We start from the raw sequence: 13,878 nt of genomic DNA, 5'->3' as shown, positions 1-13,878 counted from the left end.
GTTGCAGGCGAAGGAGAAGGTCGAATCCATTAACCCTAATGTTGCTGAAGGTTAACCGTGTGATCTTCAAGGGTTGTGAGGCCAGGAGTATCATGCTAAAGGGAGAGAAGCAAAAAACTCAAGATCAATAACCTACTGCAATGCCATTGCTCTTTTTTTTAAAAATATTTTTCATTTCCTTTTCAAGCCATGATTATCATCTTCTAAATCATTTACCCTTGAGGGGGGGTTGCAAGTTGTTTAATGTAATTACTATTAACATTATTTACAGACATCCTTTAGTTTCAAGACCAGACAAAATCAAGAAATTATAGGTATACGCTCTTTCTGAGCGGTCAAGCAGCCAGTCGACCCCCATGCATCTGACAGCTGGTACCCCACGCGCATGCGCCAGACGCCGGGTAAGCAACCCAGCAGCGTCTCTCGACAACCCCAGGATATTTGCACATTGTGTGTCCAAAATGTTGATTTTGTCCGAGGTTTTCTTGCCGAGGTGACCGTCACACCCACTACTACAGCTGGGATGGCGCTGGTCACTGTTCAGCGCTCACCCACACCGAGTACCACCTCCAGCCCCTGCGTGTCGGTGAGTATCACCGTCCAGGGCGGCTAGCTGGTCACAGGGCTAACCCCTTGTCCGCTAAAGTGTCCTCAAAGTCCATTGAAAACATTTCAGCGGGACCTATGGGTGTGTGTTGTGTGTATGTATATATCTATGTGTGCGTGTGTGTGTATGTGTGTGCGTTTATTCACTTTAATGTAAATAGAAGGGTTATAGATTAGGGTTGAGTGATCCTGGTGTTGTGTACTGGTTGAGTGAACTGTGTCAGCTAGCTTCCTGGTCCGTCTCAGCGAACAGCAAGGTCCAGTCACTGCAAGCCTGGTCCTCCTTATCATTTCTCAAAGAAAGAGTTGACGTTGCTTAGGATCCCCGCATCACTTCTTTTAATCAGGGTTGTGTGTTTTAGCCATTAAATACGAATCTTGTATAGGGTAGTATACTACCTTCATGACTACCTATTTCCTGGATGCTACTTCAGCTGCTACACAATGGAGTAATTAGCGGGTTAGATGGTAATATAATATTTACTATATAAGCTTGGCTATGTTGGATGGAAAAAGAGAATCCCTTCATCCCTGTGTGTCCAATGAGTTGTGTGTGTTTCCAGACTCCCAGGGGCTAGGCTAGCATGTAGGAAAAGTGAAATACCACACCCTGAATAGGAATAGAGATAAATACAAGGCATTGGCGCAGATTGCAGATAGTTCCAGCAAAGATAGCCCACGCGGCCGGTGCCTGTCTACCGCTCCACTCAACTGTAGAATAATGCATAGCTTAGCTTCCTTATCAGTGATGTTCTTTGTATAAACATTTCAAAGATCTTAAAGCAACACACACACTTTCTAGGTGTTACATTGGACAGTGCATGCAGAGTGAAATGATCAATGGAGAACTCACACTGGTTGTATTCTTATTCAAAGTCTAAACCACAACACTATAATACTGAGGGTCTGAAACATGGCATCTATTGCTCACAGACTATTAAGCAGCAACTGCATTGTAAAAAGTTAATAAGTTAATTAATTTGTATTATAACATATATATATATATATATATATATAGTATAATATTACCACACATGTTCATCTTTGGACAATGGTCAGTCAGAGGTTAGCGACATATTTAAAACGACAAGTCAATCATGGGTTTGATGTGAATCCACAGCTATTGTAGATGCTATTGCTCTTATCAGTTGCCATTGACACACACTCAATAACTAAACCTGTTTGTGTTAAACAACAAATCTCCGGTTTCTGACACGAGTAGAGCGTTCAGAAGCCCACAACCACCATCATTAGCACTTTGTTTGGATAGCCCCAGCAGAAACCGTGTAGAAAGACGTTGGGCCTCTGTCTGAAAGGAGATCTTGGTGTCCATATCAAGCATCACCCGAGCCCAGCAGCTGCTTGTCATGAGACCCGTCCGGCCCTCGCTGTGCGATGTGAACCGGGGCCTGAGTACACACGTGAGGAGGTGCGGGTGGATCTTAGTGAAGATGTGTCTGGCGGCGGGAGGGGCTCTGAGAACCAAGCCTGGAGAGAACCGCAAGCATCAGCATCAGCAGCATGATGTCGACAATACCACCACTATAACGTATAGCTGCATGCTAGGGGGATTTCCCCATAGGATTAGGTTGGCTGGAGCTTTAGGTCAAGTGTGGAGCTCCTTTTTGAGCCCCATGGCCAATTAAATATGCAAGCATAAGCTTATCCAACCCTTCGATTAATTATGGACTACGGTTGCTTGTTTCTTGCTAAGTGGGGGAGAGCTGCCCCTACACCTGCGTGAAATGTAATCTGCCTAGCAGTACAACAAATGCCCTGTTCCCATTGGCTCTTAGGCAACTCCCTACAGATCCATGTGGTGTCGTTACCATGGACACCATCCTCTACCGCCATTCTTTATTTTCTGTCAGTTTAATAAGAAATTGAAGTTGTTCAAATGGCCAGTTATCAATTTGCTTGATCAATCGTGTCGGAGACAATCTGCATTTTGCAGAATAAACATTTCTGGGCGTGTGTGTGTGTGTGTGCGCGTCTTTGAGGGACAGGCTTTCTATTTGCCTTGCGTCACCGTCGTCTTCTCATCACTTACGCACTTGGATCTCCCCCAAGGTCAGTAGGCTGCAACACCATAATTCCTTGGATTTCAAATGCGCGTCATCACCTACCCATTTGCCCAACAACCCACCCACCCACCCAGTGACAAGCCAGCCATCCAGTATACAGGCCTGCTTGTCTGCTTGCCTGCCTGCATTCCACCTGGGTCTAATCACATTTGTGGCAGCAGTTGAGTGCAGAATGCTTGAAAAGAGCTTCTGCGCTTCCATTCTTCCCCAGCCTACTGCCCCCTCTGACCCACTCCTCCTCATCACCTCCTCGATCAGACCCAGCCCCTGCAGCTTCACCATGGGACACTTAACGCTACACTCATAGGACTGGCTTACAGTTCCCTTCTGTATGTGTGTTAAAGGATTCTGTTGTGCTTATGTACATGCCATGGGCTTGGGAACTGAGAGAAAGTTCCCTTGAGTGTTAAAGGGAGGGATTAGTGAATCAGGCTGGGATTACGTGTGTGTTTGTGTTTGTGTGTGTGTGTGTGTGTGTGTGTGTGTGTGTGTGTGTGTGTGTGTGTGTGTGTGTGTGTGTGTGTGTGTGTGTGTGTGTGTGTGTGTGTGTGTGTGTGTGTGTGTGTGTGTTGTTGAGCGTGCGAGTGTGTCTGTGCTCAGTGGTAGGGGATGATTGCATTTTGGGGAAGGAAACAACACAGTCCATTGCAGCTTTATCCCTGCTCCTCTAGGCTTCTCTCATGCAGACGCAGACTTTAACTCAGTTCATGATGACATGCTGCTACGTAACCGCTTCAGAGTGCCAGCAGATCAGAAAATGATACGAACAGAATGTTAATTGAGTCTCTGACTCTGCGTTTGATCGTAAAGGAGTACGCTTCACTGTAGAAAACAGGATGTTACACAAGCATTAAACAAATGCACCCAACCACGACAGCAGTTAGAGTAAATACAGATCATTCTCAAGTCTTTTTCCTTGTTGTCATTTATATTTTATTTAAAAAAATCTGCTGATCTAGCTGTGGCTTCCTTCATGACCCTAACAGAGGTTCTTCTGTGTCTTTCCCCCCACAGGAATCGGGGAGCGGAGAAGATGACCGTCGCTCCCAGCCTCGGAGGTGAGGCCTGTTTATTTATGTGTTTCTAGATCTCCTGTCTCGTTACTCATTCATTACAGGCATTTGATTCTCTGTTATGATCCACTTGATGTAAAGCGGCACAATGGCCACCAGGGGGAGTGTGACATCACTGTTCACAGTAAGAACACGCTACAGACTTTGGGTTATGATTGTGATTTACATTTCTCAGCTTGTGGTTGTCCTGTTCATGTTGCCATCTCTTCTTGTCTACGCATTCTGGTTATACTTTGCATTACATGCATCAACTGTTGGCAACAACAGCGCTCTGAGCCATTGGGTGACGTGGGTCTTTGTGTGGATATCGGTAGAGATACTGTCCTTTTGTTTCTTTATGCAGCAAACTATTAAGTGGTTCTGTTTTTATTTACATTGTAAAATGAACTACACATGGGGTGTGTGTGTGGGGGTTTATTATGTTCTAGTTTCACTTCCTCTTGGCTTCTCAGTTGTATTGAATACAGCCTGTGTTTGTACACAAACACACAAACGCCTACTCCGATGTCAAAGTCCTAGACGTTTATCTAGTTTGCTTTGTTTAATAATCACAAATGCTCAAAACGATTTATATATGTACATTTAAAGATTTGGTGATCAGTTTGTAACTGCATGGACTGTAGCAATAGTATCGGCAACTAACCAATGAAGCGCTTCAGGCCGGTGACGAAGAAACGTATGTAATTAAAACATTTAGAAGTTGTTGATGAACGTGGTTGAAGACACTGATGAAGCTCAGAGACAATGTATCCTACCTGCAAAGGAATAGGTCATTTGCTGAGCAAAGTACAGGCTAACAGAACATGCTTAACAATTGACAAGTAGATGTACAGTTCACATGTTTTTGGGTATGTGTGTGTGCCTGAACTCATAAGTGAATCATGAAATGCTTGATTGTGCATTTGTGGTTATTGAGTTGTTTTGGTCATCTGACTCCAGTGTTGGTTCAGTCACAGTGTTGCTCCGGGCCTGGGAATCAATCGAGAGTAGGATATCAAAGGCTACATCACTTTTTCATCTTACCGCACTTTGAAAACGGATTTGTTCAACTAATCTAAACCTTTTGAAGTGAAATCTCAATGGTCAGGCTTTGTCAGGTTTTCTTTTTTTGATGCATTTGACGTCATTGTCATGACCTAAGAAATTTTATGGCATGGTTTGTAAATTATTATGGGTTCATTCAAAGGACAAGACCAGGAAAAGTCTATGTTTGTCTTATTTCGGGCATCCTCCATTTCCATGCCTAGAAGCAGCATCCGGGTGTTTAGCCTGGCTATCTGAGCTCCCTACATCAACACATTGTCCAGATCCTCATTACGACCGATACATTTCCTCAAACATCAGCAGTTAGCAACGGTTAAATCATGTCAAGAGGTACAGCACGTTGTCAAGGGCTTGTTTACTTCCTTTGCCTCGGCTCTCATTGAACACAGATGTTGTAGAAGAAAAAAAGAACCTATTTGATTTGTTTGGCTTTGAACATTACATTGTGGGTTGTCAATCTGGGTGGGAAACCACCCTAATCTTAAGAATACTGGTAACTGATGAATGCTCATTGAAGCATATTATTGCTATGCCGAAACATCATCAATTGTTATTTTGTGAATGCTCATTTTAAACGTCCCATCCCATTAGAGCAGTCGGCACAGTAAAACGGTGAAACCAAAAGACCTCATTTTAGGAGAAACCAGCCAGCCTCGTCATATAAAGTGTGTTGGAAGAATAGCAGCCAGCCGTAGAGCATCAGGAATGAGGCTTCCTGGCCCCCATCAGATGTCCCTGAATTGAAACTCGGTGACTTCACCACCACCACCAAGAATTTTACACACCCCGAATCGCACAAGACATGTGGACCCCATTATACGTTAGTTAATTCTATGAAACTACAGCTGGTGAAGTCATACCCATGTCGCCACACACACACACACACACACACACACACACACACACACACACACACACACACACACACACACACACACACACACACACACACACACACACACACACACACACACACACACACACACACACACACACACACACACACACACACACACACACACACACACACACGCACGCGCGCACGGGCGCGCACACACTCAATGTAGGGGGGGCATCCAAAGGCCACACAGCCTGACCCCCAGGGCATATTACATAACAGTTGAGGTCTTTTTTAACAGTGTGCACCACACCCCACATATGGAATATGGAGGTATAGCTTCTCAGCCCGCTAGGCCTTCGTCCAGCTGCCAGACGCGTTATAGGGGCCGCTTGTGTGGAGGAAGGGAAACGCTGCTCAAGGGCCGACACACAAACACAATGCCTTTGCACATGTGTCCATTCTCTTGGTTTGTTTGTTTGTTTGGGGAAGGGGACTGTCCATTGTTTTGTTATTCCTTTTCTTTCAGTCACACCCAACCATGCTCCGACTCTTTCTTCGACACATGCGCACACAAACAAACATGCGCATGACTGCGCAGGCTGGCACACACAGCGCTGTTTGGGTGACTAAAGGCCAGTAGACGCATCGGTCAAGTGTAGCGCTGCTGCAGTGCAGTAAAGGAATCTCTGCGACACACCATTGCACCGAATGTTATAACAGAAGAGTCCCTCCATCCGTGTCTACTGTTCAGCCGTTGTGCGGCCGGACATCAAGCGAACATCTGAATATTCCCATCTTAAAAAGCATTTAATTGGAGACCGCCACACACACTCATTCTTTAAAGTGCTAAAACGATTGGCTGATCACAGCACTAGCATTGTAAGTAATGGGTTGATACTCTGATCTTCCTTATTAAGGCGTAGGTTGTGTAGGGTCTGGACATGCTTTACCTTTCCACCTGTACAAAAGTTGTGTACAGGTAAGCCATGGGAGGTCATTCTGGCTGTATAAATAGGGCAGACCTCTAAATTTGTCAAAGCAGTGCGGTGGCTCAGACCCTATTTTGAAAAGGCCTCACCACCTCTTCTTTGCACAGATTCCCTCCATGATTTAGTTTAGTTTCCATTGGACTGGGTTTGTGTGTGGGTGTGCAGGTAACGCAGGTCTATGAAGGACCTGTATGGGTGAAACTTCTAAAGGAGCACGGATGAGCTGCAGCTGAAGAGCAGGAAGGGAGGGAGGGGAAATGTGGAGCTTTCCTCCCTCTCTGACCTTGTCTGTCCCATTGTCTTTCTGTCGCACATCATTTCCTTTCATACCAAAGCCCAGGATGTTGCGGCTCTTGTGTTTGCTCGAGGATTACTGAATGTTACTGTCAAAACTGCAACTGTAAGTTGAGCCCCTGACCTCTTTTGTTATTTGTAATTGGAAGAATACATTGGTAGACATCTGGGTGAAGTTTTATATCTAAATAACTGACAACTCAAATCAGTTTGACATTTTGAAATGTCCACAGTCATCCATATATAAAAACGTTGTCATTTGAAACAACGGCTAACCTAGTCCTGAATTATTTCAAGCAGTCAATTCACTAAGTAGTTGGTACACAATTATACAGTATTCATAACATTTGGTCTTCTAAACCAAATCCTTTCTATCCCCAGCTCGTTCACTGATAGAGCAGGTCTATTGATCTAGGACAGGTTTAAGGATATCGTAGTTAAAGCTGCTAAAGGCAATTCGGAGAACACAGGCAGAGTAAGCCAGAGTTTGAAAGCATCAAACCAAAAAAAATAACATGTCCCTTCAGGCTCCGTCCAAAGCCTTTCCCCCTAAACGTATGACTAGCTCGCTAGCTTTAGCTAAAGGTCTGCCTTGCCTTCTGGAAGACTCCATTCATGCGCAATGAGGGCATGGGCAGATTGCGCAGGTAGCCGAGTTTGTAGGTAGACGGACAGGTAGGCCATCCAATCATTTCATTCACGCCAAATTAAATGATTGGACAAGCTTATTACAGGCCTGCTAAAGCCTCAGACAACAGATTATTATTTATTTGGGTCGGAGCATTCGATTTCTTTTGTTTTTTTTCTCCGGATGACAAATACTGTATTGCCTACCCTAGCTTTGAGATAAAGGTGTGAGTGAAGTTGAAAGCAAACCAAAACCAAACATGTCGGGGCATGCTTCACAGGGCTACTTCCCTTCCCTTTCATTGAGACTTGAGACACCTGCTTCCACTCTTCCTCCACCTGCCGGGTTAGGCTTATTTAATTTCATCACATCACATGTTGATGTCTCAACTAAATTAACCTTTCAAAAATGTATTGAAGCAAATATAAATTGAGCAAGAAAGACTATTTTGGTTTTGGCCAAACATGTTTTGTTAGGGAACAGATTTTGTACATGTCTTATCTGTGGAAATAAAGGCCCCCTTGTTCTCCCAAGGCTAAGTGTCCATATATCACATTCATGAAGAGTGATGAGCAAACATCTGTGTGTGTGTGTGTGTGTGTGTGTGTGTGTGTGTGTGTGTGTGTGTGTGTGTGTGTGTGTGTGTGTGTGTGTGTGTGTGTGTGTGTGTGTGTGTGTGTGTGTGTGTGTGTGTGTGTGTGTGTGTGTGGAGGCTTCTCCAGTGAGGAGAGGGAGGAAGATCCTGCTTAAAATTGTTGAGAATAAAAAATGCAGATTGCCCAGACTACTAATGAATTGATGCCCTTAAACATGACTACTTTAATGCCTTTGTGTTTGTTTCCCTGGGTACAGGGATATTAGCACCCCCTTTCGCCTATTGACAATTACTTCAGGGAAGACGTTCCTCCCTCAGCCTCCATTGACTCCCATTCATTTCCCCGAAAATGTTGGCGGCCGGTGAATAACATGGGGTTCAATGGGAGAGAGGAGGAAAGTCCTCTGAGTGGGTGTGACTAGCTAAGGGACATGGATCCCGCCTATGTCTGTTCGTAGCACATGGCTGTGCTATGAACCAATAAGCAGGAGCCCTGGCTGTGGAGCAGCCTGGTGGGAGGGGTTATCCCGTCAAGTCTAGACTACGAGAACCAACGAACACGCTCAGTCGCTCAGGTGCTTGTTCGTTGCGGTGCAGTGGGGCTCTGTTCGGTTATATTGGCGTTTCCGTAGCCTGCGGCCGGGCTGCGGAGCCCGCGGCCGGGCAGTGTAACATAATTCACACATTCATACCAACAGGCCATCTATGCCCTTGCCAATTAAAGAGGCTTCTTTCTCACGCTAAGGAGGGATCCTGAGCCTAGGGAGGCGTCCAGCTCATACAGGAGGCCATTCATCAGGTGTCAATTCTAGACATACGAGCGGTCAAGATGTTCGAGAGACCCAGATGCTCAAGGCCACAAAAACAAGTGTAATTCCCGCACATAGCCACAAACCAAGTTGCAATGCCAACGCATAGCCGCAAGGGACAGCACAAAGACACAGGGGGTATCCAGGGGGCGGGAGTTCAGCACCATGCTTAGCCAATCAGAGCACATAACTGAGTCGTGATAAGTGAGTTAAAGCGATCCAGACCTGGTAGACTTTTTCCAAAAAGAACACAGCAGCAGGGCTGCCCGCGGCCGGACTGCCCGTGGCCGGGCTGCCCGCGGCCGGGCTGCGGGGCCCGTGAGGAGGTTTGACTTGATCTATAAATGAAGTCCCTCAATATTAATTGGCTTAACACCATCACCAACATTCTGAAACATCCATTAAAGATCCCATGACATGCCACCAGGTGTGGGTTAATTAGCCGTTACAAGCCGTTTTGGAAATCTGTCCCTTATGACATCACAGGTGGGCGAGTCCACCTAGATTTGTAACGAATCAGCCCACACCTGGTGGCATATCATGGGACCTTTAACATCCACATTTGCCCCAAACAATGTTAGGCTTACAGCCCATGTAAATAGTTGTGAAATAATGTTCTTGTTGTTATTTTAATTGTTTGTTACTCTGACCGTTCTGTTTGATAGTGTGGAAAGCATGATGTATTTTAAATGGCATCACTTTTGGTCTTGTGTCATCATTTTTTCTTAAAACAATTGTAGCTGAAAATAAACATAGCCAAATAACAAACAATAGCTTCAGTCATTGAGGGCAAAAATAGGCCCAATGCTAGGCCCAGATTTTTTTATTTAGTTTTACAAATCAAGAGTCGGCCTGATTTGACTAATTGGCTTTGCATCCTTTCCTTCGGCCCTTGTAGTCCAAGACATGCGGCCCACCAGCTTTCAAAGTACAATGCTGCCACTGGTGGATTTCTATCAATTCACATAATTATCCCTCCCTGCTATTTTGCAGTTCCCCAAAAAACCCTTGAAAACAACTTGAGTCTCACATACTTATGCCACCATACGCCACTAACAGTGCAAGCAGGCCAATGGCAACCAAGCATGCAGTCCTTCCTCCCTCACCTTAAAAACCACCAGCCGCCACTGTTTATAAAACATTTATTTATACAACGCCTGTGAGTGCACATTTGGTAATTCCAACAGGCTACATTGAGCCTACTTGATTTCCTTGTTATCAAAGCACATTATTTGTGGAGTTAATGAACTAATCAGTGTAGTCTTTGTAGGTTGGGTCAGCCTTACATTCATGCATGTTGAGGCAGAAACAGACTCCATTGATCCCTATTGCAAGGCCATTCGTTTTACATTGTGTTATCTAATGTTTTACTGTGGCATTGCTGTGTGTGGTCTGCCCTATGAGTCAAATTAGGCCTGTAGCCTAATTACAAGTGTGTAATGGATGTATTAATGGTCTCTGTTCTCTCATTAGTTGTATTGAGTCATGGTCGGGTAACTAATTAGTTCTGGAAAAAAGTCTTTCCAACACATGAGTGCAGACCGTTTTTCCTCATATTTTTGAGTCGTGACCCTACACGTTCAATCTTCAATGTTATCACAAACCACAACATTGCATTCTCTTAATACTGCCGTATTAGGACATTCCTCCTATATAGTTTCGGTCTTGACTATAGCCGAGCACTGTATGGTAAACAGCTTGCCCCCTGCCCTGGTCTTGGAAACAGTCTGCTGATGGGGCTCGCTCAATGGGATAAAACGCACACACACACACTATCACAACCATGACATCCTGGATGGACATGTCTGCTGTAACTCATATTCATCACTGCAGTCAGCATGAGGAGTGAGGGGAGGAAAGGGTAGACTTATGCAACCCCTCTGAGGAAGCACACAAACAAACAGCAGCTCTCTACTTTGACCCAGATACTCAGAAAGAAGAGCACTGGTTGCCAAACTGACCACCACAACAGAAACACATGACTGCAGCAGGTGTGTAGACAGACAGACAGACAGACAGACAGACAGACAGACAGACAGACAGACTGACTGACTGACTGACTGACTGACTGACTGACTGACTGACTGACTGACTGACTGACTGACTGACTGACTGACTGACTGACTGACTGACTGACTGACTGACTGACTGACTGACTGACTGACTGACTGACTGACTGACTGACTGACTGACTGAAAAAAAAAGAATCAGGACAAAATTCTATAATTTATTTTGCCAATTTTATTCCGAAGACATCACAGACACTTTCCATTACTCTGATGTCTTAACTCCTTACTGTGGGGTCTAGTTGTTATGCTGCTAGTCCATGTCTAGAAAGACATTTGAAAGTTGAGAGGAGGAAGTGCTGTGTTCTTTCAGATAACCCCCCTGGAATCTCTCACACACACACACACACACACACACACACACACACACACACACACACACACACACAGTGCTAAGTATACAGGTTTTGAGTTTATGTCTGTCCGCTGTCGGAGGTCTCATACTCTCAGTTCAGCTGAATGATTTCCCAGGCTCACCAGGACCTGGACTGTTGCTTGTTATTATAGCCAGGGTGAAAGAGCGTGGTCGGAAGAAAAGGGAAACTGGGTTTGGGTCGGGGTGTCACTCTGCACTTGGGGTGAGGACAAGTTCACCCCGGGGTGTGAAGGAAGCCATGCTGTTGTGTGTCTTTGTTTACTGTTTGCCTGGCCAAAAATAAGCTGATACCCATGCTAATATAAAATGGAAACATTTAGAAATGGACATTTTTAATATGACTTGTTGATGTCCTATTTAGTTTATTCTTAAGATCCCCGTCACAAAACACTAACAGCCCCACAGAGTATTTCATAGCAGGAATGTGTTATTCAGTTTGTAAGTGAAAAAAAACCTTGCTCCTTCATTACTGCAAACAAAATGTCCGACATAGGCCCAGCGTTCAAACCAGTCCCAAAGCGTAAGCTTTCATGTTCCATGCCCGTGCTTCATTGCTCTTTGGCTTTAACTGATGCAGTCCTTGTATCGTCCATAAATCAGACAGCAACAACCGATCGGAACCCAATAAATGCGTCAGTATTCAAATAGTAATCCTTGCACGGAGGCTAGCTGACCGCAGGCCCTAGCGATTAAAAACACACCCCAACAGTACAAACACACAAAAACACGGCACCCTTTGCAGCACAAAGGTAGGCAGAGTTTGGTCAACACTGCCGAGTTGTCTGACCAGAGATTTATTATACACTCACTATGGCCCTGCCAGACTGTATATTGCAGACACAAACACATAACTTCACCTCCCACACACATTAGAGCCACATGCTAATCAGCCTAACGAGGGCGCCTTACAGGTGTGTCGGGGGGGGCTGCCAGCTGTTGACCACAACATAGTGTTGGCTGGTGGGGATGCTATTAGTTGTTGTTGTCTGGAATCTATGCTTTCCGATCAGGTGATAGCCAGCCAACAGGTGAGGCCTCCAGCTTGGTTCTCGTGTGCGATACACCAGGAGTCAAAGCCGTAGGCTGCAGTACTGTCTGGACGCCAGCCTAATCTGAAAAGCCCCAATAGTAAAGGCCAAGTCTCCTTTTGTCCTGTCCCTTTATGTAACAACACCACAGTGTTCCCGGGGGAGAGAGTGAGTGAGTACAGAGGACAGGGGGAGTGGAGACTCCAGTGTTATTTAAATTTTGAATTAAACTCGTGGCCCATCTGGGTTTAATTCACTCGCATCATTCAAAAGCAAACACATTTATAGACCATTCATCTAAAAAGAGGCACATTTCTCTAGCACAGTTTCAGCTTTTCCACTGTTATCATCGCATGGACCCTGCTAGTTATCAATAAAATGAAATGTATCCTCTGTCAATAGACATGATGACATTATCTTTATCTCTGCCTTATAAGCTGAATTCCAACTTTCAAGACTGTAACCAATTACTTTTTAAGGACGTCTAGAGGCTTTGTTTTTGTTTTGCTCTCCGGTGATGGGGTCGATGGTAAAGCAGGACGGTGACGCTCGTCGCCCCTCCCTCTCCTCCCTCCCTCTCGGAGCACATGTCTGCTCTCAGCTCCTCCCTTGTGAAAGACTTTCAGCCAAATCGCTCTCTACAGGCAGTTATCCATGACACTGGATAGAACACACTTCATTGTCTTTTATTAACGAATGTATTTTGGCGTTAAACGCAAATTTAGATTTTTGATGGCATTTCTTTAGACATAATAGTTGAACAGCTGTCGCGTTCAGTGTGTCGTTACAGCGGGGACATGTGGTCAGACAACATAACGTTACACCTGCCGCCTCAACACGGTTACTTAATATCCACGGGTCTCTCCGCGTTTTATTAAAACACTGAACACTTTCAACTGTCCGGCTTCCGCAATGGGGTTTAACGCGAGCGCCGGAGTGAAGTGATAGTCGACTTGTGGACCAGCATTTGTCCTATTCGGCCGTCCTCCGGGACGCCTCTTCTAAAGACGCCATGACCCTCGGCACGACGTCCAGCACCGGCTCCGACGGCTCCTTGGGGGGCTTCTGCTCGTGCTGTGGAGCCAAGATTGTGCCATACTTTAACCACGACGCAGTGGGGTCCCAAAACCAGATCAACCAACTGTAAGTCCAATGGCTTAACATTGTATATAGTTACCCATTGGGGTTGACGCAAGTTTCAATGTTACGACTTCACTGTACTCTACATGTTGTGGAATACTTCTATTCTTTGAAAGTGAGTTTACTGAGCGGACTTTTAATGAGTCTACATGCCCTTGAAGACAGTGCCGCTGCCGGGTAGTAGGGGTGTGACCCATACTGTCTCCCTAGTTCCACACACACGTTTACAGGCTACTCAGATATCCATACAAGTGAGCATCGTTCCCTCCCCTTCACCATGCACGGACGTTCCCATATGCCTGCCC

General features: G+C 45.3%; 1 protein-coding gene across 2 annotated transcripts in view; it reads left to right on the top strand.

Annotated features, from left to right (window-relative positions):
- The first annotated feature begins 377 nt into the window (after positions 1-377).
- The window catches only part of ssh2a (slingshot protein phosphatase 2a), a 33,872-nt gene continuing 20,371 nt past the window's right edge, over positions 378-13,878 (top strand). Inside the window, exons 1-2 of one of the 2 annotated variants that reach the window (XM_060074185.1) lie at positions 378-586; positions 3,705-3,748. In XM_060074185.1, coding sequence (XP_059930168.1) covers positions 386-586; positions 3,705-3,748 — 245 coding nt within the window. In that variant the 5' untranslated portion in view covers positions 378-385. Of the gene's footprint in view, positions 587-3,704; positions 3,749-13,032; positions 13,577-13,878 lie in introns of those variants that run through there. The other variant, XM_060074187.1, reaches the window with a different exon arrangement.

Source organism: Gadus macrocephalus, chromosome 16 (genome assembly GCF_031168955.1).
Source record: "Gadus macrocephalus chromosome 16, ASM3116895v1".
NCBI classification, from domain to species: domain Eukaryota; kingdom Metazoa; phylum Chordata; class Actinopteri; order Gadiformes; family Gadidae; genus Gadus; species Gadus macrocephalus.
This window is presented reverse-complemented; position numbering and strand designations above follow the sequence as displayed.